This window comes from Apteryx rowi, unplaced genomic scaffold (genome assembly GCF_003343035.1).
Source record: "Apteryx rowi isolate R43461 unplaced genomic scaffold, aptRow1 scaffold_165, whole genome shotgun sequence".
Classification (NCBI taxonomy): Eukaryota; Metazoa; Chordata; class Aves; order Apterygiformes; family Apterygidae; genus Apteryx; species Apteryx rowi.
The window spans coordinates 90,005-116,763 of record NW_020447919.1 but is presented as its reverse complement, the minus strand read 5'-3'; the positions used below and the strand labels follow the sequence as shown (position 1 = coordinate 116,763).

General features: G+C 38.2%; 1 protein-coding gene across 6 annotated transcripts in view; it reads right to left on the bottom strand.

Moving 5' to 3' along the window:
- Nucleotides 1–6,252: 6,252 nt before the first annotated feature.
- The window catches only part of DPY19L4 (dpy-19 like 4), a 34,663-nt gene continuing 14,156 nt past the window's right edge, over nucleotides 6,253–26,759 (bottom strand). For 5 of the 6 annotated variants that reach the window (XM_026060139.1, XM_026060138.1, XM_026060136.1 and 2 more), the window contains 8 exons: nucleotides 24,928–25,086; nucleotides 23,244–23,363; nucleotides 21,952–22,072; nucleotides 20,439–20,495; nucleotides 17,886–17,968; nucleotides 15,900–16,032; nucleotides 14,755–14,913; nucleotides 6,253–11,371 (listed from right to left, as the gene is read on the bottom strand). In XM_026060139.1, the coding sequence (XP_025915924.1) occupies nucleotides 11,207–11,371; nucleotides 14,755–14,913; nucleotides 15,900–16,032; nucleotides 17,886–17,968; nucleotides 20,439–20,495; nucleotides 21,952–22,072; nucleotides 23,244–23,363; nucleotides 24,928–25,086 (997 nt within the window). In that variant the 3' untranslated portion in view covers nucleotides 6,253–11,206. The remainder of the gene's footprint in view (nucleotides 11,372–14,754; nucleotides 14,914–15,899; nucleotides 16,033–17,885; nucleotides 17,969–20,438; nucleotides 20,496–21,951; nucleotides 22,073–23,243; nucleotides 23,364–24,927; nucleotides 25,087–26,759) is intronic. The other variant, XM_026060140.1, reaches the window with a different exon arrangement.

Sequence of the window (26,759 nt, the reverse complement as noted above, 5' to 3'; positions counted from 1 at the left end):
GTGGTCTTGGGCCGAGACCCAGAGGCTGAGGCGGCGCAGCCCCAGCAGGGAGCCCACGGTCAGCACCTGCCCGCTGCGGGGCACCGCGAAGAGCAGGCGGCTGCCGGCGCCGGGCGGCCACGAGCGGTAGGCGAGCCGCACCACCTCCGTGCCCAGCGGCGCCAGCTCGCCCACCCACAGGGGCCGGGCCGGGCGCAGGTGGGGCCGGTGGTCGTTGCGGTCCAGGACACGGACCCGCAGCAGCGCCGCCCGCGGGGACCGTGCCGCCCGCCGCCGCAGCCAGAGCCCGTACTCGGGCTGCGCCCCCCGGTCCAGGCGCGCGGCCGTGCGGAGCAGCAGCACCCCGCACCCGCCGCCCGCCCGCCCGCCCCTGCAGGGAGAAGCAGGAGGCGCCGTCGCCTTCCAGCGCCCACTGCCCCGCCGGCTCCCAGGGGCCCGGCAGTCTCCGCAGCGGCATCCGCAGGCCCCGCACCCGCGTCCCCGCCGGGCTGTTCTCCGGTATCTGCGCAGAGAAGCGGAGCAGGCGGGGAGCGCCGCCGCGCAGAGGAGCAGCGGCAGGAACCTCCCGCCCGGCGCCCCTGCGCGCACCGACTCCATGTGGAGCGCCGGCCCCGCCCCCGCCGCGGCGGCCAATGAGGGCCGGGGGCGGGGCCSCCGCGAGGCCTTGCCGAGGGGCGCCCGGCAGAAAGCGGGGGGCTGCTGGGCCCTGGCGGCTTTACGCAGCAAAGAAACCAATTTTAGCACAATGTACTCCGCTTTTCCATAATTCGCTGAGTTTGATACTTGTTTTCTTCCCAGGCTCCTCTGCCACAGCTATTCCTTCATGTTCCTCCCCAAGCAGAACAGACACAAAGACATGGTGCTTCCAACCGGGAAGGGGACTTTGGGGAAACCCAGCAAGTGCTTATTTTCATGAAGTCTATATGGAAAACTCCAATGAAGCAAAAAGTGATCAGTAAGAAAAACAGAGGAGAAAATGCTACTGCCTAAAGGAGAGAGGAAGTTCTGTAGGCCTTGGGATACTTGAATGGTTCAAAGATGGATGTGACCAAATATTTTATATATTTTAAATATATATATTGACATATTTTATATGTTTATCTGATGTGGGCTGAGGTGGTCTTGGAAGTCTGGCTTCTCATGAGTGCATATAAAGACTGCTGCTCCTTCAGGAGAGACATGCATTTTTGGGAGAAGTGGAAAGAGCAAAACATGTCTCAGCATAATATGTGAAGAATAACGTCAATTATCATGTGCAGCAAATCAGTCTTTGGGTGAAACATCTGGGGAGGAAAAGAGAATAGCGTGTGCTGTTTCTGCAGTATAAGCAAGACTGAAATATTCCCTCTGAATTAGGCAAGCAAATACATCAGCCTGGCTAAACTGGATTAAAACAATCTGGGCAGGGGAATCATTGCGCACTGGTTATAACACGATCAATAGTAAATCCAAGCCAGATCACTCCAGTACCAGTCACTTCCTACTACTCATCAAACCAAACATTGCTAATTTTTTCACCGCTTCAAGCACAAGTCACAGCAGGGGATTCCAACCCTGATAATAAGGACTAACAATATCTCCCTTCCCATAGTGACAGTAACAATAGATTAGTAACACCCTTTTGACAAGCCTCCCACATCCAGCTGGCCAAACTGTGCTAATATTTTTCAATTAGAGATACTCCCTCTTGCTGTGTTGAACAAGGGGTTGCAGTTTTACTAGAACGGCATTAGCAAGGCAGCTGTGTTTGTTGCCAGCTGTGCTGTAACTTCACTGATAACATATCTAGACTGGAAGTGAAATTTTGCTCAGAAGAGCCAGGAACAATTACAATTACAATTAGCTTTAGTCAAATATTATGGGCAACAGTCAGCTGCACTTCTGCCATCTTGGGAATTATCAGTCTAAAATTAAAGAGAAGTGATTGCTGGGAGATCACATCATGTTATTACAAGCTTTCAGTCTTTATCTTTACCCTGGGAAGGGGAAAGGATGATCGTTTCTAAAAATCAGCACTATGTGAAAGCTGAGATTGGGGAGGCAAAAAGTAAAACCAAACATTTTTAATCAATGGTCTAACAGGAACAACAGGAAAGTAGCTGTCAGAATGCATCTATGGTTAACTTGTTTTAACAAACTTTAAATGTGTTACCTTTACTCTTTGTGCCCTACATAAAATAAAACATGAATAATTTCCTACCTTATAAGGGCACTAGAAAGCTCATTAACTTAATTTGAGCCAGCCAGCCAGATCAGCCAGGATAAGTGTTCAGCAGGGGAAACATTTAGATCTGTGATGACATACAGTGCAACATATCACCTTCTGAAATGCCTTGCTTCCTACTGGTGTTGCACAAACTCTTAAAAAGCAAGTGAATTCCATTCAAAACCAAGTGCTCTATTTTAACATACACTGCAAGATTCACTCCCTTTACTAATCTTTTATATATGCATATACACATTTAGAACACAGTTTTGTCTACAGCATGTCAAGATCTGAGCTGGATTTCATTCATAGCACTCGGACAAATAATCCCTCACGTATGTGAATTTATATACTGTTAACATATTTGCTAATACAATTTTGGTGACATAAATTTAGGCTTCTGCTAAACATCTTTCCAATTCACAGAATTTATCGCACACATTGTGGAACAAAACCAGCAACAACATTGCCATCTTGGGTATTTACTAGCACAATTGTGTTATTTTTAACATCCAACTGCAGAAAATCTGTGCAATGACAAACAAAATATAATTGTGGATGCAAATCCTACCCTAAAATTTAAAGAGATGGAAATACAAATGGGATGCATTTGACTGTGATTACCAACTCTAAAGTTATATTACTGAAGCTCAGCCATGCCTGGCTGGAATATTGCTCTTACTGATTTTGGGCAGTTTTATAAACACTAAATACATGTTTTGAAATGGTAGGAGTTATTTATAATGTGCTATTCAGAGGGTTTTTCATGTTATAAAAAAGGGACCAAACTGCATTATTGTGTTGAAAAACTAAAGTATCGATGAAAAGACTGTATTTCTCAATCAGTCATTTCAATTAAAATAATTTTTCTCCTGGAATTAAGGAGTGGAGGAGGAGCTTCAGCTCAGCAGACAGGGGGTAGGGGAACTCAACACACAGACTTCTGTTTGGATCTCTTCAGGGACAGTGGGTGATACTGTAGCCTAGTAACTACTTGCAAAGTCAGCACAGTTTTTCCACTGCTCACATTGGCCCTACAAGCTCATTGAGGAGCTATAGCCAGCCAAACAGTTTAAGGAATGGTAACCAGTGGTCTCAAGTCACACTGAGTAATACAGCTTAACCATATGCCGTATATATGAAAGTGCTCTAGGGCTGTGTGACATGGTCTCATAGCATGGTAAGAAATGTGATAAAGTTGCCTGAAGAGATCCACTTGAACTGTATTATGTTATGAAATACTTTTGTGTGTGTGTGTGTGTATATGAAAAGGCTGGTGCAACTTGCCTTTTCCCACCTTTTCTGAGAACTTGGGCAGAGAAACCTGTACAGTCTGGGAGGGCAGAGGAGATGCAGAAGTTCTGGTATGACCTTAAGACACAATGAATAAGAGCCTGTTAGTTGGAGACTGTCATTGCTTCCATTAACATATGACTACCTTGACAGATTTTAGAAAGATAGGAAAGATATTGCCCAATTTAGAAGGAAAAGAAATACTAAAAAATACATATACTAAACAGTTATTTCAAAGTTAGGCAGTTAATGTTTATTTCCCCACTACCTAGGAATTAAATATTACTGTTTTCAGCAATATCTTTCAGCTCCTGATCTTTGGAAGGGGATGAATGTTCTTCACATAAAAATGCTACAAGACTGACCACTGTAACCTCATTCCCTTTTCAGGACACTGCCAAGAAAATAGTATAGCTCTCTCCAGGTAGCCATATTTTCCAAAGGAATTTGAATCTTCTGGTGAAACTGAAGTGGAAACCAGAGAAAAACTGATACGGTGTATAACCAAAGAGGCAACTCAAGTAAGTGCAGTGAAATTCCTGGCTCTGAGAGGAAGCAGCGCACAAAAGAGGCTAATGGAAATGAACCAGCTCTTTAGACGCTTTTTAACACACTGCCGGCTTCTAGAGACAAAGGAGCATGGTGGAATTTGTTTTTAGGACTCTTCTCTAGCAAACCTTACCTGACGAGTTGAGAACCATGAACTGTCACCACTTACTGTAAGAATTGCTATACTGAGACCAAATTACCAGCAAGCCTAGCAGCCTCCCTCTGGCGGGATCTCGCAGCCAGGGCACGTCCCTAGAATACAGCCAGCAGTTCAGGCCATATCGCAGATTGGCGTAAGGTGGCCAAACAAATGTTAAGACTTCTGGAGTACTGGATGTTTATCCAGGTGTTACTGAAGTGGAAATACAAGTTGCACTATTAGAATGTGCATGTTCTAGAAATGAGAAGTTTTCATGATTAAATGAAAACAAAACATTGAATTTTAATATATCTTTCTAAAATTATGTAAATAGGCCAATCACATCTGCAGAAATATACAGTATAAATATGAAATTAGATCAACCAAGAAAACCAGATCTTAAGGTAATCGTGTGCTCTTTCCAGTACCTAGCAACTATTCCAGGGGCACCATAGTTTCTATGTTAAAGGCCTAACAAGCAGCCTCATATTATGCAGCAAAGAGAAGCTGGCTACATTCTTGTCAGTCCTTTTTCAGCCTTTCTTCAGAAGCAGAAAGGTTTAGGACATAATTTTATATGCATGTTCTTCTTAAGGAATCTGTCTTTACTGCGACTGTGTAGCAAAAAGTCAGTCTTAGCATATTTTTGGCCCTTCTATAACAAGTCAATATAGTACCAGGAGTCAAGGCTTGACAGTTGACCTTAGAGTTAAAACTTTGGAGCACAAGGAAATTCCAAGGCATTCTTAAGCTGTTCAGAATTCCGTAGGTGAACATATATATCAGTGTGTTATAACCTACAGAGTAGTTCAGTAGTATTCTATGTTGCTTTACATCTGTATATCTGCATTTAAATTCATAATGAGAGGCATCCCATCTCATTAGTATTACAAAAGTGCCTACCTCTTTGTAACCTAAGTAATCTGAAAGCATCCAGGAACTGAAGTATACCAGTCTGGGTCACAGCAAAACTTAGAAGATCCAGGAAACTAGGTCCTAGAGACAAACTACAGAACTAGCATTTAGAAAAAAAGAATCTGTAATTTTACCTAGCATCTCTCAAGCACTGATTGGTACATCAGAATACAATATTCTGTATCTCACAGCCGGTATTCAGGATCTCAGTTTTGGATAAAGCCATTCAAGTGTATGCAAACACCAGCATATATTTCATGGAGCCAGGAAGCTCCATTCCCACTTCAGCTAAGCAATTACAAGGTCTAGGGTGCTTGAAGAATTCATGGATAAAATTGAATACGTCAATGTCAGTGCACTTCATCTTTCCAAAATTAAGTTAGTTTCCTGAGTGGACCAAAGGAAAGTAGTTTGATGTACTGTTCAAACACAAACCATTAAGAACTAAAGATTTAAATATATATTTTGTGTCTATGTGATCTATTTTTCAATAAACATTTCATCAGATATTTCTATCATCTTCAGAAATTTTAGCTAAATTAATCTCCAAGTTTTCACATTATTATCTGGTAAGTTATAACAAAGCAGTCTGTATACAAAGATCTCACTCCTCCTCCTGTCTTACAAAAATGATAGAAGGCTCCAATGTAATCAGTAATTATTATCTGTAAAAGTCCTGAAACTTAAGACAGACAATACATTAGTTGATTAAAAAAAAGGGTTAAGCATTTGATGTTGCATAGCAATTTATTTCCACTGGACATGCTTGTTGTAGGACGATTGTTAGGAAGAAAATTAAACTTTTATAATTTTACATGAAGCATCTCTTATTTTGCTGCTCATCTTCATACCAGTATCAGTCTCAATAGGTAGTCAAAGTCAGCATGACATATGGATCCTGTATGAATAGGCTGCCTAATCCTCAAGATCTTTAAGGGTATTTATTCTGCCCAATTAAGACATATATTTGAGTCATACTGTACAGTCTTGATTGAAAATTGCATATGCAAATAATACAATAGAGTACAAAAGCATTTTGTTACAGCAACAGAGGAAGGAGGTTAATTTATTATGACTTAAATGTTTTTTCCTGAAAGGATATCAGAGTTCCCAAAAGAAAGCATAAACAGTTTGTGTCCCAAACGATCAATACTTTTTGGACTTGGCTTTTATTATTATTTTTGCACAGAAAAAGTTTATCACAAGAGAAAAATATTTACCATGTATACATTGTTTTGATAAAAATCTGTCCAAGACAACAAACAGGACATAAGGAATTGAATTCCTCAGATTTGTTATTAAATACCTGCACATAAATATGTTCAAATGCCATATATGCTACTACTAAATGTCACCAGTAACAAGTAAAGCATTACCAGTAATACTTCTACATTACTGAAGTACAAAGATTGAAACTTTTTATAGGGTATTAAACACCCACCTCTTTTCCATCCAACAGATAGATAACCTTAAACATACTCTCATCACTTGAAAGGCAGAATTACATACATTAATTGTGCTGCAATCTAAAACACTGCCAGATCTAATAACACATTTAAACATCTAGTTGAGGTACCAAACAATTCAGAAAAATTTTAGGCATAGCTAACCTTATATTTGGCATAGGTAGGCAATTTTAAAGAATGCAACAACTTAATGGTGATATCTTATTTTAGCTGTACTGATAAAGTAAAAATGATTACTAACTAAACAGGCACTGCATGTTTTAGGACTTCTACTTTTTTTTTTTTCCTTCTAAAGTTTAGTTTTAAAAAGAGTACTAAAGACATGATTAAACAGATTTATGCTGAGGTATTATTTCACATGAAATATTGCTTGTATTGGAATAAACTCAGTTTTTGTTTCCTCTTTAATACCACGATACTTCAGAGTACATCTGCCGGTAAATTTTTAGGGGATTTACAGATTTAGCCACCATTAGCAATAACAGATGCTACTCATTAAATTCTCCAAAACACAATAGTAAACCAGACATTTCTAAATGCAAATACAACACGCGTGCCCACACATACACACAGACAGCCTACACTTTCTCCTGTTAGATTTTTGGTTAAAGCATAGGTTAGACATAGTTAACAATACTCATTTACAAGTGTTTCCATGACAGTTTATAAACCCTAGGACCTGATCTTGCAGCTCTTACTCATATGAATTGCATGGTAAAGCTGATGAAGGGTCACAAGATTTGGACCCTGGCAGATGGCTTACAGAAATAAGGTGGCAAGCACAAAATTTGATCCCTAATTGTCTATCTTTCAGCAAACAGTGATGCAACCAGAACAAATGGTTTGAAGAATTCTCAATGCCTGTTGAACCTCAGTCCTTTCTTCAGATATTTGTGTGCCCCCTCCGCAAAGGAAATTGTACTTAACTTTAAAATTTGCATTTAGTTTGGAAGAAATGAAAACAGTATTTTTATAAAAACATGAACAGAACGGCTTATGTTCTGAAACGCTGTTACTTAATTAGTTTCTAATACCTCCTGGCAAATCTATCAACTGAGTTCAAGTATGTGGTAATTCAGGAAGTGGAAGAGTATCTTTAAAAGATTACAACAAAACTGTACATGTCAGTTTAACTGTGACTTGATAAAACTTGAATCCACAGCTCTAATGGTGACAGTTGAGTGCTTGAAAATACTTTACTCATTCTTTCAAGGTAATTTGTTGCATTTATTAAGACCAAGTATATCAGAAGTTGCAAGTGTGAAGGAGGAAATAAAACAACACAACAGCAATACAAATTGCTATGCAAATTCTCCTTTTTCCTGGTGACAGCTGTTAATAAGATGGTTGGCATACATCCTAGCTGCACCATTTTACTACATGAGCATCTTTGGAGGCAAGGGTATTAAGACACAACTGGAGCTCTAGAAATCAGAGGGATGGGAATTAAAAAAAAAATCTTCACAAAAAGAAACACAGATTGAGTTTTTTGTTTGTTTAATAAAAGCTTGCAAGGCACATGTTTCAACTGAATTGCAACATCTACAGCAAAACAGATCAAAATTTGCAAACATTCCCCCAACTCTTTCAAGAAATTAGACTTGTGACCTGTGTTGAAAACAAGCTAGGGTTGTACATACACGTCAGATGTAAGTATGCCCTATTCTTCTCCTTCCGAGGAGTATCATGGAACTTACTTTTTTCTTTTTCACAGAATGTGGAAATTGGAATAGACTGTATTATTTTTGCTACTCCATAACTGGATAAGTTCAAGTTTATAATTTTCTTTGTAAGATATAATTCTTCCAGTCACTTATTTAAAAAATGCTGCCTTCTCACTGGGACAACAGCTATGTTTCTCCCAGATACAAGACTCCTTCTCTGTTACTTAAGGCTGCTGTGCCAATGCTGCTGCAATACAATTTTCTCTAATATAAAAAGCAAGGTAAAAATCTTAACTGATTCTCCTAAAGCAGAATCAATTGAAGTATCAAGAATACATCTTAAAAACTATGACAAAACTAATAACAATAACTATGTCACAATTCAAATAAGGTTCAACATGTTTGTTCAAACATGTATAAAGGCCAATGCGCTACGAGACAGTTATCTTCAGGTGTGTGGATGGCCTTGCTTGTATTTTTTTCAATATATGTGCTCTACATGTACCTATTCAAACTATGTTCTATGTGGTACCACATGCAAACAGCACTGCAGTAAAACACAACAGGCAGTCTAGGATAGTTAAATATTGCACCTTGGCATGGCATTATAAGGCATGAAGCCATAAGCTAAGTGACTTCAGCCACCCAAGTGCAACTGTAACCCTGAAATTTGCTACCTGGAATGCCTTATTGCTGTTATGAAATGGTATTCATGAATGAGTAACGTCAGGTGCGTGAATGACTGACACACAGATGTGTAATTCCGGACAATGATTCAAACAAACTTAAATTATATACGGAACTCTAAACTAACTGCAAAATATTAAATAAATCTACATCCATACTAGCACATACAGAGAAAGCTCCTGCATGCCTGCCATAGCTCAAGTTAATACAGTAGCTTCTGTTGTTATACTGTAAGACAAAAGTCTGAAACAGTCCAGTGCAGTCAAACATACACACTTGTACATAAGCAAATAAATGCAGACTGCATATGGACAAACATACACACTAGCCTCAACACAGTGATTGTATTCCCAGGAAGAATACTTACTTTAACTTGTAACTCAATTATACTAATGTTTCTCTCAATGATCACATCCGGTATTTTTGATGAATTTATCTGAACAATGGTTTCAAATAAAATGGATAATTTAACATCTTGTCAGGACTCTTAGGCTTAAAAATATAAGTGAAAAATAGATTACAGACATGCTGACATTCACAACAGTAAAGCTTTTTTTCTTTCAAATCGCCCCAATAGTGATAATAGATTAAAAAAAMCCCCCAAACCTCAACACTACCTTTAGCATAAAGTAAGTAAATATATGTGCATAGAGCAGTTAGGAACCATACATATACACTGACATGTTGCAGTTCCTAGTAATTTCACAGAGTTAAAACCTCTGAATTTGCATTTTACCAACAAATGCAGTGGGAATAGTTTTGCAGCTTTCATTTACAGAAAAGCTTGGAGATTTTGATCACAAAGTCCCTGTTATGCCAGATGTTTCATTAAAGACATCTGGGGTCCAAAGAACTATTCCCACATGGCTGACGGACTGGTCCCTGGGCCAGGTGTTACCAGAATCCATAAGTGCAGGTAACTCCTGCCAGGTGAACAACCTCTTCCAAAACTTAAGTTCTTGCTTTTTGGCCAGCTACACCTATCTAAGCCAAGTTACTGTTACCTTTTGTTGGGTTTTCCATTCACGACACCAGGATTAGGCCCAAAGTTGGAATTAAAGCAATATTCATTCTTTTAAAAGTACATCAGCTAGCAACAAAACAAACAGGATGAACACATAATTTGTTAAGCAAATTAGCTGCAGGGGCAAAGGGGGTCATGTAAGGAAGACAAAAATTTTGGAGGGAAGATTCCAAAGTACTTTCCAACATTTTGAAAGATCCAAGTGTAGTTATATAATTGATTTAAAAATAGCTATGACATTACTTCTTAATGGTGGTGATTATAGTGTTTAAAATCAAAGTTATGGCACTATCTTAATATGACTATCACATAAGAAGTTGAATGAAATGAGTGTCACTCATCCCTCCCCAGACACACACTTATACACACACACACACATGCCTGCACAGAGGGGGTCAAAGGGAAGTGCCTAAGTCTCAGCAGCAAACCTAGTTGTCCTGCAACACTTGTCTAAATACAAGTATGGCATACTGTGGTATACTGGCCCATTCTGATGACTGCTAAGACACACATATGCATATACATATACACGTTTAAGTAATGGAGAAATCCTACAGACATGTTCTTTCCAAACTGAAGATCTGATCTTGTCAAGTCCTGCAGCTAGATCTAAGTCCAAGCGCTTCCACCAACATGTCTCCAACAATGTGGAGATAAGTGCCTTAATCTACGGGACTGCTGTTTTAATAAAATCTTCCTGATTTGATTTATACAAATACTATACCTACACATAAGATGTATGAATGTTTGATAAACATAATGTTTATAGTGGAAGACAGGAAGAATTAAAACAAAAACAAACTAAAAACCCCAAACACTTATTTGAAAAGACTCTTAGGATACTGATTGCTTTCTTGCTAGAAAATAAGAGCTATATGACTTTAAATGAGGTCTTTAACATAACGTTTCTGCATTTACTGAAGTCTACCTAGATAAGGTCTCTTTAAATGATTTAACATTCATGTTAGAAATCTCATTTACATGAAGATTAAGATGATTTGTAATGGGAAGAAAAATGCCAGGATATGGAAGACTGTCACACTTCGTAGAGACTGTAAAATTGACAAATTTTCCTGTTCCCTTCAAGGATGGTATTTTCATCTGTTGATCTGTAGTTCACACAGTTCCAGTTTGGTAAATTAAAGTTGTCAGTACACTGTATGTGCCCACATGTATCTGGAAAAATATTTTCCTTGATCAAAAGGAACTTTTCCAACTGAATTCCATTCATAATTATCTTCAGAAAGAAGCTTGCATGCTTTTTCACGACTGGAAGGATATCACAGTGTTGATCCTATATACAAAGTAGGATCTGTTCCAGTATACCCGAGTAAAATAATTCACATATGGAGAATAGTTCATTTTGATTTCATGACAAAATCGTCCATATTTTGAGTAGGCATAACTGTCACCTTCCTCACAAACCACCTGTCAGAAAATAAGAAAATCTAATTAAAATAGTTAAGAGGAATAATTACAGAAAGTTATTCTGTACATTTCATTTATTTCTGTATTCTGGAAATTTCATTTACAATTCAGACATTTAATTTCTATATTGCACAATTCCAATAGGCTGAAAATATATTCCCCTATAATTTTTAAAACCATCTAAAATTAACACCCGTGATTTAATACCTTTGTCAGAATAGCAGATTTTAAAACCCGTGCACTTTATTCATATAAAAAAGAACAACAGCAATGCAAAATTATCCTTGTCCTCCATTTACCCAGTACTTCAAGCCTCACCTGCAAGTAGCGTACCACCTGTGTAGGGAAGGAAAATCTCAACTACCTTACCTCTACTCCTTCTGATGGCAAAAGTTTACATGGGTTTAAAGAGGCTGGTAAGACAAGAAAAATCTGTCAGTGGCTACCAAACATGGAGTTGTTTCCCCCTGAGCGAAGCAGTCCTTCAGGAACAGATTGCTGGCAAACCCCCCTGGCTCACCCTCTCCGTAATCCTCCTAAAGCCTATGCTCTCAGCCAATGTCAGAAACAGCATATTGGACTAGATGGAGCCATAGTCCAAACTAGTAATCTACATTTATATTCTCTTCTTAAATACAGCAATTTGGAAAACACATCGACAGACCCGCTGACAGCCACATCTCAGCAAAAGAGCTTGTCCACTTTCCCACTTAATTTGGGAATAACTAAATGCTTCAGTCTCAAACTACATATGCAGACTTCACTGGCTTGGAAAGTCTTGGTAATCTTTCAGTGTAACTTAGACAACTTTTATTAGCACACAAAATGAGAGTTCAGTCGCTTTGTTTCAAAGCTTCCCATAAGAACATACTACGTCAGTTTTCTGGAACAAACCATGTCAACTTTCTGAAAGAACTACTTTATTCCTGTCAGACATTCCAAAATCTTTTCCAACCTAATATGGACTCAGCCACAGACAGAAAGCATAGGTGATGTTCATCACCAGCCAACCAACCTTTTCTTAAAGATACTGAACACTCAGTTGTCACCATTTAAATGTGTAAACTGTGTGTTTTGTTACAGGTTTTTACAGATATTAAGCATAAAAGAATTAAGTGAAACTCTTTGCATAAAGCTTCTTTTCCCCTGCTTAGTCAACCTCTCCACTATAAATAGAATAACCCTTGTCGCTTTGACAATCCTAATGATACAAAAATAGTAAGTGACTATTTCTGTTTAGTGACAAGGCTGTGTGTGGCATTTACCGGGCAAAGACAGGCTCCTTGCACTGGGCACTGTCTTTTATCCTTTTTTCTCCCCCTTTGATTGAAATTGTCATTGTGAGCAATAGCAGCTCTGAAATGAAAGAGAAGTGCCAAGGAGAGGGTCCCATAAGATGAACTGCTGAATAACTGGGTGTTAGAAATTGAAGGAGGAAGAAACTGCATCTGATAGATGAACAAAACAAAAGTATTAAAAAACTGCCAGTAAAGCTGTGCTGTTGAAATTAGGAAGAGATCAGGATTATATGTGAGAGAGGGAAGCATGCAGGAAGCACAGGACAAGGTATGAGAAGTATGAGGAAAGGCAGTGAACATTACGCAGACTATTGAAATTGTGGTAAATCGTCCCAGTTGACATGGTAAGTAGGGAGGGGGACCTGAACTTACCCATGCAAAAACAGATTTGAGAAGAAATTGCAAGACAACATGTCTGCATATCTTGAATATCAATGGTGGAGGTTATTCACACACAGACACTGTATTATGTTACTGCATACTGATTACGACAATAAATGACCAGGGCATACATGTTTTTAACTGTGAGGCAGAGAAATGAAGCGGGTAGATATCATCAATGGTAAGGAACTAATAGGAAAGCATACAATGTCCTCCATGGCTAAACTGGCCAGGAAACCTGCCAACCAAACGTAGATTCCTGTGGAAATTAAGAGCAATCCCCTAAAAACATATCACCCCTATAATCACTCTGCAAAATGAAAGCATCTAGAGAAATTAAATGTTTGCATTGCAAATTCTTTTGAAAGCTGTATTATTAAAAGTAGASTTTATAAGATACCTAACAGATTATTTATTAACAGCTTGTATTTTTCCCTAAGAATGGAATACAAGACTATAAAAGGTTTTATATGTATTCTCCCCATTAAAAAAAAGCAGCATTCAAGCCAAGGATGAACTTGATATAGACACAACAACAAGCTGTAATGTCAAACAGATGCTTAAATTTCTTGACTAGGGAAAATAACTAAATAAAGCTAACCTGTGATTACTCAGAAGTAACTGGTGACCCCCTCTCCCCTATTGACCAGAGAATAACTAACCAAACCCCAAGCGAGTTTAGCACTTACAGCCTCCCCTGCCTTTGTAAAGTCCAAGCTTTAGCTGGATCCCCAGGAAGCAGCTGAGTAAGTGGCAGATTGCATTACAAACCCCATCACATTCCCTAGTTCAACAGCAAGAGCAGCACTATCAGCATTCAGGATAGACACAGTACAGCAGTCTCTGTGCTAGCTTTCATGGATGAAATTCTTACAGCTCTAGTTTATTCAACCAGTCTTTCTACCACCTCTGGCTCAGACTATCAACTGGGATGCTGACCTGTCTGCGAGACTGGACCAAGCAGGCTAGTAGCCTGATCAGCACCAAACAGGCCCCACTGAGCTGAACGGCAGGCTGGTCCTCATCCCAGTACTCTACCACACAGAGTTTTAGCAGAACTGAGTTTGTCTTCACCTCATTTTTTGCTGAAGATAAATGACATTACCTTGCTAGGGGAGCAGAGTAAGAACCTGCACATGAGCCGTTACAGCAGCTCTGCTAATAGGAAATAACTTATTAACTTGCTGCAATTCAGATGTGTGTCCACACTTATCGTCTGGACAGAAGAAATCATAACATAGCTCACCAGCTGATGCAAGATGAACAAGATCACATAGCACACAGACTTGCCTGGCCTACCCCCCCCCTTTTTTTTTTAAACTATACATCACTTAAGAATATTTCAGTTTATACATTTTAAAAGCACATCCTTAAGGCTAGTAAAGAACACTCTCTGAGGCAGGGCTTTACTGCTTCTGTAATAGACTTTTCAGGTATTATATATAGTTAAATGGCATTTAACGACTGGAAGAGAATCAGCACTGCTAGATACTGATGTATGAGGAAGGATTAGGACAATTAAAGAACAATAAGGGGTATGGTTACAGGTGTATAAGGAACTTAAAACTTAATCACTTTTAACATTTACCAATCTTTGTTTACACATTATATTTAGGAAAATAAAAATCAGCACTACAATAATATTTCTTTTTAAATGCATCATTTATTCATTCAAATATTCAACTTTTTCTAGCTGTTACTTACATGGCCGTTAGCAATATCCAATAGGTCTTTAACTCTACATCCTCTTACAGGTCCCATTTCATTGCAAATTGAATCTTCAATAATCAAAAAATTGGCTTTGTAAGATGTGAGTATCTTATAAATATCCTCTGCTGACCTCTTTGAATAGATCTGATAAATCTATAGATTAGGAAAACATTTAGTGCAAGGTAAAAATTAGTAGAAAATTAAATACTTTGGGGGAGGGGAACTTATCTGTAATCACAAATGACAGGTACACACCAACCTATAAATGATGTTTATTTTTGAAATCTATCAAATAGGTGAGGCAATGGAGAGCTGAATGGGAAGTATGTGTCGCTGCTGGTGTCAATATCTTAATCTTATACACTTTTTAAGTAGCCTGAAAATCTCCTGAAAATCTTCAGCATGAGTATTTTGGTAACAGTGAAGCACTGATAATTTACTTGATACTTCCTTTCCTATTTTCCCTCCCATGTCCTCCTTCCCTCTAATATATTTATTTTTTTCCCAATTACATTTGGGTGAAGAGGAAGACAGTTCCTGTGAGATGCTTTCCAAGTCAGGTGTGTTGCTAAAGATTTCCATTTCCCTACTGTAATTCTGGACTGTTCAAACAGAGAGTGAGGACTAATGTAGAGTTCTGATTTTGATTTCTTTGCTAGGCAGTCACTGGGCAAGTCCTTTCCACTTTGTGACTTTCTCCCTGGCAAAATACGCAGAATAAAAGTTGCTCAAAATCATTCAGAGACAACAGCCTTCCTAAGATCCAATATTGTCATGTTGCTCATTGAGGAATCCAGTTCCTGGGTTTATACATTAGATATTGCTGCTACCTTTCTTCACAAGACTTTGTACTTTTTTCTCACCTTAGACCATAAACACTTCAGAGAAAAGATAGTGCTTGGAAAACCACTAGTGTGTAGTGGGAGTTGCACCAAACAAATAATTTGCATTGATGGGTGGCCTAGGGAGCACACGAGAGCAATGGAAACATGTATGTCCTGTGGAATATTACGAGGTCATCTTCTCTGGAACATTAACATTTACAGTACTCCCAAAAATTTCAATTGAGCACTTCAGTTGTACATGATGAACAGTCTACAAATCACTGATAACACACATTTATGGAACTGGATACTCACATTTTCATTTCTTTTTAGGAGATCATCATCATTATATAAAGGCAGGCTTGACACCATCCATCCAGTACAAAGCTTAATCACACCCATTAACTGTGGACTGCCTGCAAACACAGCAGCCACAGGAGCCTGTCTTCTGCAAAAGCAACATCAATATACACATAAGTACAGGATGCATTTCCCAAAATGATGTTTTTAATTTTAAACATTGTATGAATCTTTTAAGGTGCTATGGCAAGAATTAGAGGTCATGAAGATATCACTGGGGGTCTAATTACAAGTGGCCTTAATGCTGCACTGGCAATAACCTCCTCGCCAGAGAAGCACAGAACTGCAGCAATATGGAGTCTTCAAGGAAGGCCTCCCACCAGGCAAGGGCTGATGGCCATTCTACTCCACTCTCTCATGGAGTGGCATTCAGAGTTGTCCTGGAATGGATCAAACTATCGCTCTTCTGAATGGTTGCTGTCTCATGCCAAAATAAGCTTGGGAGGGAGGGTAGGTAGGAGGAGAAACAACATGGTGTTATCTTGTAAATGAAAGATTTATGATTGTTTTCATTTGATCTTATGACCATGCATTTCATTGTCCATGAGTAAACAGTGTCATGATACAGAATAACATCTACAGTATGTTACTGGGTTTTAATTTCATCTTTTGATTGTTCACTGTTCTGCTTTAGTAAAAGAAAACAGCTATTGCCACACTATTACAGACCTTTGGCAACTTTTTCTGCAGAGAAAATTCATAATAAATTCATTTTATCAGAGAGAAAATAAGAAAATATAGTATAATAATGGCATTCAATTAAAATTTCAATATGGATATCTAAGTATATCCTAAAAAACCCAAAAAACAAACAACAAAAAAACCCAAACCAAAACTCTTATTTTCATTAAAAATACAAATAGCTGCTACAAACAGGGGTAGTCAAATTGCTCTTAAGCTGAGCGAAACTCAATGCAATCCATCATGATTAATTATGTACTTGAAGTGTAATATATGCAGACTAATGTAAAAGCCATTAGGTACTTGGCATTATTCCACTTGCTGCCTTGAAGAGCTATAGCAGTGACAAATAACATACACCACTATTAACAGAAAGAAGAAATTGGCTGGAACACTGTAATTACCAGCCTTTTCTTTTCTGAAGATGAACAGGTTGACATTAAAGACTCCATAAATACAGAAAATAATTTTCTTAAAAAAAAAAAAAAAAAAAANAAAAAAAAAAAAAAAAAAAAAAAAAAAGCAGTTAAAGGCAAGTAAGGTATTTGAACACAGGGGATCTAATCTTCACAAAAGTGTAGACCCTAGTGAAGTAGATCAAAGTTAGATGGACTGAGGCCAGAATGGAGTTCTGAAATTTTTGGTGAGGAGAAATGAATATATTTGTGAAAATAACCTGACTGTGTGCTCAGTGTTTGCTATGCCCTGCGTAGGCAGTCAGGTAAGAACATTTGCAGACTCCTGGTCAAAGGGGAAGTTTCACTCATACATGCTACACTCTGTGTTTCTTGACTGAAGTCTCTAAACCCTTACATTTAGATGGTCCATTTTGCAGGATACTGGCAGTCCAGCCCATGCACAGAAAAACTTCAGTGTTTCCATCCCCTGCAGCATTATGACCAAAGTATCCTCTAATCTAGTGAAATGTTAGCATGTGAAGAACTAAGTATTACGACATTCACCTTTGTTTCCAAGTATTATGATATTCAACTTCATTTGGAAATTAGATCTGGTAATGACATTAAATATGACTTGCTTGCATATTTCAGGATCTTCTTCCCTTGTAATCAATGATAAATTCCTGTCATATTCCATGGGAGTGCTGCCAAACTTAAAACACACATTTCTCATCTCCCCCTAAATCACGTAATATCTTAACAAGGGGAAATTCAGATTAATAGAGGTAGTTCCACAAAATGCTGAGACAAAAAATACCCTGACTTAAAGAAGTACCACAGAAATGTAGTACTTTGTACTTACTTTATCCATGTCATGAGTTCTACTGTATCAGGATCATAGAATTCTTGTAGTTCTGAAAGCTCTGTCATTATCCTAGGGAAAAACTGAAGGACACACATACCTGGTTACTTACAATTGAAAATCCATGGGATATCGCATAATATTAAGGCCTTAAATAACACAACAGAAATGTACAGAGATTCATTTGAGTGTTCTCTCCTAAGGAGCATTTTTGTTTGAATATTTTGTGAAACATTTTTTTTTACTTATCTGACAGCAGGTCTCGAGTGGTTACCTGCAGACTTTCTGCCCAGTCAATAAATGTTAAAAACAAGTTCTCATCTCTAATCTTACAATCAAAAACCTACGTGGCAACAACATTCGCCGACTTTAACAGGTGTTAAATGCATCAAAAACATAGTTCAGCAGATCACTGCAAATGAATATAAATGAGGACACTGAATGAGGAAGCTGACAAATCTCTCATGGAATGGATGACTAGTTCCAAAATCAGATTATTGATGCTCTGATTAGTCATAATATGAGATCGCACTAAAATAAATGAGTATGAAATTAATTTGGAGTCCCCTGGACTGTTGCAACTTGGTGGAAAGGTGATGTAGAAATACAAAAGGAGAGAAAAAATTTGCTAGAAGAGTATTATGTGGGTAATCCGCCCTGGGCTTCCCTCTGACTTTTACTTCAGTCACTTCCAATGTAAGAAAGCACAGCACATTGTATAAAGTAGGACATCTGAGTTTATACTCTCGAAAAAGATTTTGGGAAAAGAAGGGATTCTGAGAACCCAGACAAAATGCCAACTTCTAGAGAGTAGGCCAGATTGCAAGCCTGCACTGTGGCTTCCCTACCTGTCAGGTTTGGGAGGTGAAGAAACAACAGGTCCTTTACTAACACAGGAAATTCTGTCAGACCTAGAGTCATTTTGACTGTTCGTCTGCAGAAGGCATAGCTAGGAGCTGGCCATCCTAGACGAGCTGGAGTGCGTACACGCTCTTGTAAATGCTAAGTGAAAGCTACCGGTTGCCAGCTGTGAAAAGCATAAAGTTTACAGGTTAACACTGTGCCATACTAAAGGGATAGCTTACTTTGGAAGAGCCATAGTGTATAGACAGCTGGAAATGGGAGCCTGCTTTGAACTGACAAGTTTCCACCCCCACTGCAGGGACAATTCAGCTGTCAAATGACTGCAGTCTGCAGCCCAAGAACTGCTGCCATATGTTCATATGCAGCACTGAAAGCTGTAGCAATTCAGGAGCTTTTATATATGGACCTGACCTGTCCCAGGAACAGAAGACAGGCAGAAAGAGGAATAGCTACTGCCACCCTAAGGAAAACCAGCTTCAGTTATGAATGACAGCCCTTAACAAACCTAGTTAGATCAAGGTCTATGCCAGATTGAGCCAGAAGGCACCCGAGCAGAGAGATGCTGAGCTATACACTTAGCCCTTCATAGCCACAAATTAAGACCCTGAACGCATTTGCAGTGTGCCATTACTATTAATGATAGTTTCCAAGCTCAGGGGTGAGTTACGAGCTCAGAAAGCAGACTGTTCACCATCACTTGAAAGCAAAAACTGCATCTGCAATGGATGAAGCCCTCTAGAGTCAACACTCTCTCATTGCATTTGTTAGAAAACAATTCCCTGGTGAACTAAACTAGTTTTCTCTATTGCAATAGATTTCATAAGTCTTTTGAGCAACTGTAGCTTTTTTTTCAGGAGAACATCTATTGCTCTGTCAGAAATGTGTAAAGAGTCAGATTATATTGTAATCAACATTTCTATCATAAGACAGATGTTACAAAATCTGTTAAAATACTGTTAGTAAAGACTGGCTTTGATATTGGAATACTTTTTTAAAAATTTAAATTTATTTAAATTCTTAAAAAACTATTTAACTGTTTTGAGGTTATATCAGTATAGTGCAGATTTACAGGTTTTCCATACTTAAACTTGCAGCAGTTAAAAATAAATAAATTTTCAAATAATGCATCTTTTTTCTCCAATCTGTCTGTGACTTGCAGTAAAGAACTAAATATTTATTTTGAGTAAGGAAACATCTGTAGCTTTTCTTCTCTGTATTGTAGTATTTAAATACCTTTACACAGTGCTATGCATGAAGAATTTAATTCCATTATAATCTGATGAAAGCTTTTCAAGTAGATTATTTGCCTATGTGCCTCCCATAATCTTACTTCCATCTAACCTCACTGTCTCTCACTGAAAAAAAGATTGGGACAGCCTACTTTTTAGTACTCTAGGTTTCATTTTGCAATATTTTCTCTGTTGAGTCACTTTATATATCCAAAGCATAAATGGACACATTGCGATCTTCAGTTATCAAATTCAAACATTTAATTACAATAAGCAATTATTTATAAACAAATTAAATTGTCCAGTACCTCATACTGATAAATTTAAATAGTTTTGTTTAAAAAAGAGATTTTGTAAGAGCATACAAACTTTTATTTCACCTTAGCATTATATTTGTTCACCATTATGATTCATTTTGTGCCTACAGACAAAACATAACCCAAAAAGCTATTTTTCTTACCTCTTTCCACAAGCTGAATCCGATTATTGTGGGAACTGCCATGCTTAGAATGAGAGCCTAGAAAATATGTATTAGAAGAAATGGATTATAATTGTTTCTCCATTCCCCAACTTGGAGTGTCTGTTGTTTCTATTCATGCAGGAGGCTACATTTAAGAGTGACAGTAAGTGAAACTTTGCAGTTCTCTGCCAGGCTAAACTCTCTGCAGAGAAGTTGCCCAATTCAGCATGGCAGAACTTATTTGACCTGTGATAACTTTATCACCAGTTTAGGCATGTTTAATTACTGCTCAGATAACAATAATTCAATGTGCACATGAAGTAGGGAGCAGAAGAAAAGTGAACACCTGTCATACAAATGCAATGAGAGGATCTGAGGAAGGAAAAAAAAAAAAATGAAACAAGCATTTCAAACCTCTGATCTTATTGATGCTTTCGCTCAGATTAACAATACGGATATGCAAAAAACAGAATCCCATTCTTTAGCACACCAACGTCCTAGCTGGTATCATTTCCCCTTTGCAAAAAGGAGAAAATAGCCCATATGGTACAGGAAGCATTTGGTAAGGAGGGCACACAAGACATTCTCTTGATAATAAACTATGAAGCAAGCTACTGTATAAAAAAGCAGGTCTATATAGCAGAAAGCATGCCGTGTATAAAGGAATATGTTTAGTACCTACAGAATATACTGTTACTTCTTGATTGGAAGAACTCTGTCAATGTTTATGACGTAACAGTACTTAGCATTTTCATAGCAAGTGATATATACGAATCACCATTTAAGTATTAAATATTTATTCCTATAAGCATCTTGAAAATAAGGTAAATAACACCGTATCCTCATTTTATTTATTAATAAAATAAATGCAGAAAGCTGCCAGAATTTGCCCAAGGCTACTCAGCACATTAGGAATAAAGCTAGGGTCAGAAGCAAGGTAGTTGTGCATTACAGCACACGCTTGACTTCAGTCACAGAGCATCTCTGAAACGGCCATACAAGAATAAATCTTATACAAATAATTCTAACTACCATTTCTTATGAAGCTGTTTCGCTCTCAGCAATCAAAACCACCTAGCTAACTCATTTTTTGCGTCATTTCCTAGTGAAATATGGCTTCTACCCATGCTTGCCTGCATGCCAGTACCCTTTCTTCTGCACTTGTGCTAAAAAGCATTTGATCTTCTTGGCCAATCTCAACTGAAAGTGACAGAGGGCTTGAGGTCTCAAAGATATGTTCGTAGAAAATAGGCAGATCAGTAAGAGCAAGAGAGACACAGACAGTGCTGCTCSTCACAGAGGAAAAGGCTGTAGTGTGAACCCAACTTTATCTCCAAATACCAGAGAAGACATGGAAGAGTGATATTAGGAATGAAAGATAGAGAAAAACAGGCTACATGAGATCCACTGCTCACAGAGCTACTTGTTCTTCTACCAGGTGTTTCTCTAGGTCTTTAGTAACTGTTGTTGCTTGCTAGCTGCAATTCCCAAGACACTGGCAACAGCAACTCACCAGCAATATCGGGTGTACAGCTTTCAGTCGAAGCCACTTGAAAAGCGTCATCCAAAGTTCTGGAGAGCACACACCAAATGCAGCAAGCATGCAAACATAAGGAGTCCACAGATACTTCATTCTGAAAAACATTGCAAGATCTTAGTTGAGACTCTGCACATGTCACTGTACTTAAGCTATTTATAAAAACATTCAGATTTCTTTTCACATGTCAAATAAAGTCTGGATATGCAAAGCAATCTGTGACCACACTTGATGGGACTGGAGGGAAAAACAAGGAAATCTCCAGCAGAAGAGCAGGCCACCTGATTATCCACTGCAAGAGGTAGGAACAAGATCCCAGGTCAAAGATGACATCTTTCACAGAGTTTAGGAAAGGAGGAAAAAAAACCAACCAACCAACCAACCAATCAGAAAGCTGACAGACTAGTAAAGTCACTTGGCTGTTGCAGTTTTCCAGCCAAGGAAGGATAAAAAGCAACTATTCAGCAAAGCTGTATAGACACTCACTGTACTATAAGGGAGCTCCTGAAGAAAGGAAAGGGAAGTATTTAATAAACAATTTACTATTGACTGGTATTGTCTGCCTCTTGAGCATAGAGTCAAGTTAGACAACTACCTGGTTGTTGCCAGTCAATATGACAGTCTGCTCACTGTAAGAACTGTGAATATTCAGAAATTAGGACGATGAGTGTAATGCAAACACAAGTCTGCTGCCTCCAGGTTGACTTAACTGAGAGATGAAATTAGAACAGTAACATTTTTTTTCCCMAAAAAAAATTCTTTAAGGATTAATATACACAATACCTTTCAAAACTGCTTTGTTCCTGCTTTAACATGTCAAGAAGAAGTATACTTCATGCTAGCTGAGATATACACAGGATAAGGATAAGAAATCTTTTCCATTTCAGTATTACAGAACATATACCGCTCACCAAAAAGACTACGTAAGATTTCACTAGAGCACTACAATATTCAGAGAACGACAGTGAAACTCTGAACTTAGATATCATACGGGAAGTGATTAAAATTTGCTTCAATTAATTTCTCAGATTTGGGCTGCATAAATACTTTGAACATGCTTTACAGAAATGTAACACAATTCATCATATTCCTCTGTACAATTTATACAGTCAAAATTCTCTTTGCTGTATCCCCTACTAACTAATATGTCAAATCTATTGCTGAAAAAACTTGAATTGTAGACACATTTCAAAGGAGTGAATAGCGTATCATGTCCAGTTAGGAACTCTCTGTTGCTTTCAAAAGAGATACATCAAAATTAGACTTACCCTTCCAAACACATCGCTAGAGAACCAAGTAAAATTGTGTGAATTACATGATAAACTATTTCTGGCCTCTCTCCAATTCGACCATCCTCAAGTTTAACTGTCTCTTTCAGTGGTTCACCACTGCAGTTGGAGAAAATGAGACATCACTTAATTCAGACATTATCTCAGGCAAAGGTGCCAATAAAAATATTTTTATGACTATTAAGTCAGCAGTACACTGAGATCATTCTGTGTCATATCATACAATACTGTTGCACTGCTTATTTGTTTTTTGTACTTCATCAATGATCTATTGGTACCTGCTGTCCCTTGTTTTAGATTGTAACCTCTCTGGAGCAATGGCTGTGAATTAATATAATGGGAACACTACTTATGACCTTAAATCCTATTTTAAGGTACTTCAGCAACAAGAGACAGTCTAATTCAAGAGCACGCATACTCCACAAACATTTAGATGAAGCATGCTGCACTTAAATTCAACTATTCTAAGTTTCTTCATAGTATTAACTTGGTGGAAAACTATGGAATCCACGTGACTGTGTACGCTGTTTTATGCCAGAGTAAGACACAACAGTTTTCAGTCACATTATAATAAATTCTATGTTTTTATATATATATACACACACACACACATAAATATGTGTGTATACACATGTGCTTTTTATATATATATATAAATAAAAATAAAATATAAAATAAGCACAACAGAAATCGTACAATGAATGTTTTCCTACAGATGACATAGTAAGGCATGGGATAGAAGACATTTTATTCTACCATTAAATGAATTCAGGTTATACTTTTGTAATAACCTTCCTCACAACAAATTGGAAAAATATTTGATAGTATGAACTGCTTCAAAATTAGAAAGTTCTTTTGAAGGAGAGGAAGGTTTATCCTAAGCTTTTCTTAAAAACCTGTTGGATATACTGAAGTCACTGCTCATAACAAAGTAGTAAATGGCTATTTCAACCACTAGTAAAAATCCAGAAGTTAGCTTCATTATTTTGAATGTACTTTCATGCATCCAACCTGACACAATTCTTCATTTATAACAGCATAATCTTTATCTATCAAAAGTCTGTCCTTGAAAAAAATCCATTGATTTTCACTGCAGACAAGTGAGAAATTTGCCCTAATTTCTGAGAAGTTGTATCATTCATCACAGTCTACCAGTAAGAGGTAATTTCATAGCCATTAAAGTTTCCAAGATAAGTTATGCTACGATCTACACAGTCTTGCCATTCTGAGTCTGCAAACAGACAACTTCGCTACCCCTTCTCTCAAGAGAACCGTGAACCACTGAAACTAAAAATAATTGAGGCAGTTTTACTAATTAGCTCCATTCGGGGCAGCAAAGGCTGATGAACCTTATCACAGTAAACAAGGGATAAAAAAAAGACAGGGAAGCAGTAGAAATCTGAAAACCTCTCAGCTCCACCCTGCTCATTCTTAGTGATAGGTAAACCAGAAAAAAAAAACAAAACAGGGAAACAAATCCTCTTGCAATAATCAGGTGACTTTGCTGTTGGAAGGGGAAAACAGACAAAACATCTCTTTTTCCCTTGTAATGGGAAGGGACATAAACATGTCAGGCCTCAGCTAGGAATTACATGTCCATTCACTTCATTCATGATCCTCTTATTTTTAACTACTTATTTCTCAGTATAAATAAACTACTTACCAAATTCTCCTAAAAATGACCTGAGTTACAGAAAAAAGGCAGATAATTAATACTAAAATATAGAAAGGCAACAGTGATGACTGAGTTAGCCGCAAAAAAAAGTCTTGCGAGGGTGCCTGAAGAGATTCTTGACAAAGGAGCCAATTCATTGTAAAATTCCTAGTAAGACAAAAACAACCCATTAAAAAAACAGTAACAGTACCACATAGATTAGGAAAAAAAAAAAAAAAACAGCACACAATCAGTCACAATTTAACCTGTTCATATCATAACACATTCTTCAAGATTCATCTTTGAAAACTGTTTCAAAACAATTCAAAATGGCTTTGCAAGTACTACTTAAAGTAACTGTCAAAAGCTTATCTTCCAAAAAAGAATCTGTGATCTGAAGAGATCAGACTACAGCTCTTCTATATCACAAAAACCCAACCTCCTGCATAATTCCATTTTGGGGACCACAAAGCACTCTGCTGTCACAGTGGATTAAGATTTTAGGGACGTAAAGGCAAGAAGGTATGCTTGTCCCCATTTCAAAGGGGGAGACGGAGAAAGGAAGTGTTCATCTGACATCACACATAAGCCTAAGGCATTGCCAAGAAAGGAATCTTTAATGCTGAAATTCTAATTCTGGAGCTGAACCCACTCAATCATTCTTCTTTCTCAATTAATGAGCAGAGAGATTATGTAGTCTGCCAAGAAGCACTATCGATCTGTATTCTCCACTGGAACTGGTGCAGCATGTGATGCAGTGAACACATTCTTGTTTTCATTTTGCTTTTCTTCCCTCCTTCTTTTCTTTTTCAACCCCCACCCCCTCTGAATGAAGACTAGAGAACTGAACCCGTTTCAATTAGACGGAACCAGTCTAAGGATGAACAGCCAAGCACGTCCAAACTAGCCTTAAAGACAGATCTTGAAGTTCTTGTGCTGCAAACCATAATTCCAACACACAGTTGCACAATTCTCCAGAGGCAGTTGCACTCAGTTTGTCTCAATCACTGGCTTCATTGCAGACTTCCACAGCCTGGAAAGTAACATGTAGCAAGTCTCAGGGGAAAAAAACCATCCCATAATACCTGGTAGTGAAACAAACCAAAATCCTGACCAGAAGCAGTCCTTTCTGATCTTGTAAAACTTTTAACAACGTGCATGTATTAAACAGTGCGTCTTGGTCAACCTTGTTACATTTGGTCTTCCAGAGAGTCTCGACAGTTTCAGTTACGTCTGATGTCATTTTCTACTCCCTTCCCTGAAAGGCTGTGAAGTAGTTTTGTAAGAGAAAGATGCAGTTTACAGAACGGAATACCAGTTCCCGCACAGAACTGCAAACGTTGGCTTGGCTCCAGGAGGTGTCTCAGTCCTTATCAATACCGTGTTTGAAGTTTTGTAGAAAAACTGTAGCCATGGTATCTTCTTGTAGACCAACCTTCAGTCTCTCACAGATGCAAAAACTTTCTCTTAGAATCTTAACAATTTCCTCTGACTTTTAAGTTGTCCCTTGTCCTAATTTCTTCCAAAATGTGTAGGGTTTTGGAAGGAGTTATTTTTTTTACAAGACAACTAAAAAAACCTCTCTTTTGACATATTACTGATAGTTCATGACTCTATTCAGAGCCCTTTCTTTTCCAAAGTGTAAGAAGTTAGTACCACTACCCTTCCCTTCTTATTTTTGCTTTCAAGCATTATTAGAAACATTAGATAGGATACAGAATGTCTTTGCACTTCAACATTAAAAGAAAACAAAAACTGAGATGCTTTCATGCCAAGACAGAAGAAACACTGAGGTGCCTCAGAACCTGCCCCCCCAAATCCTAMGAGTAAACAATGCCTCC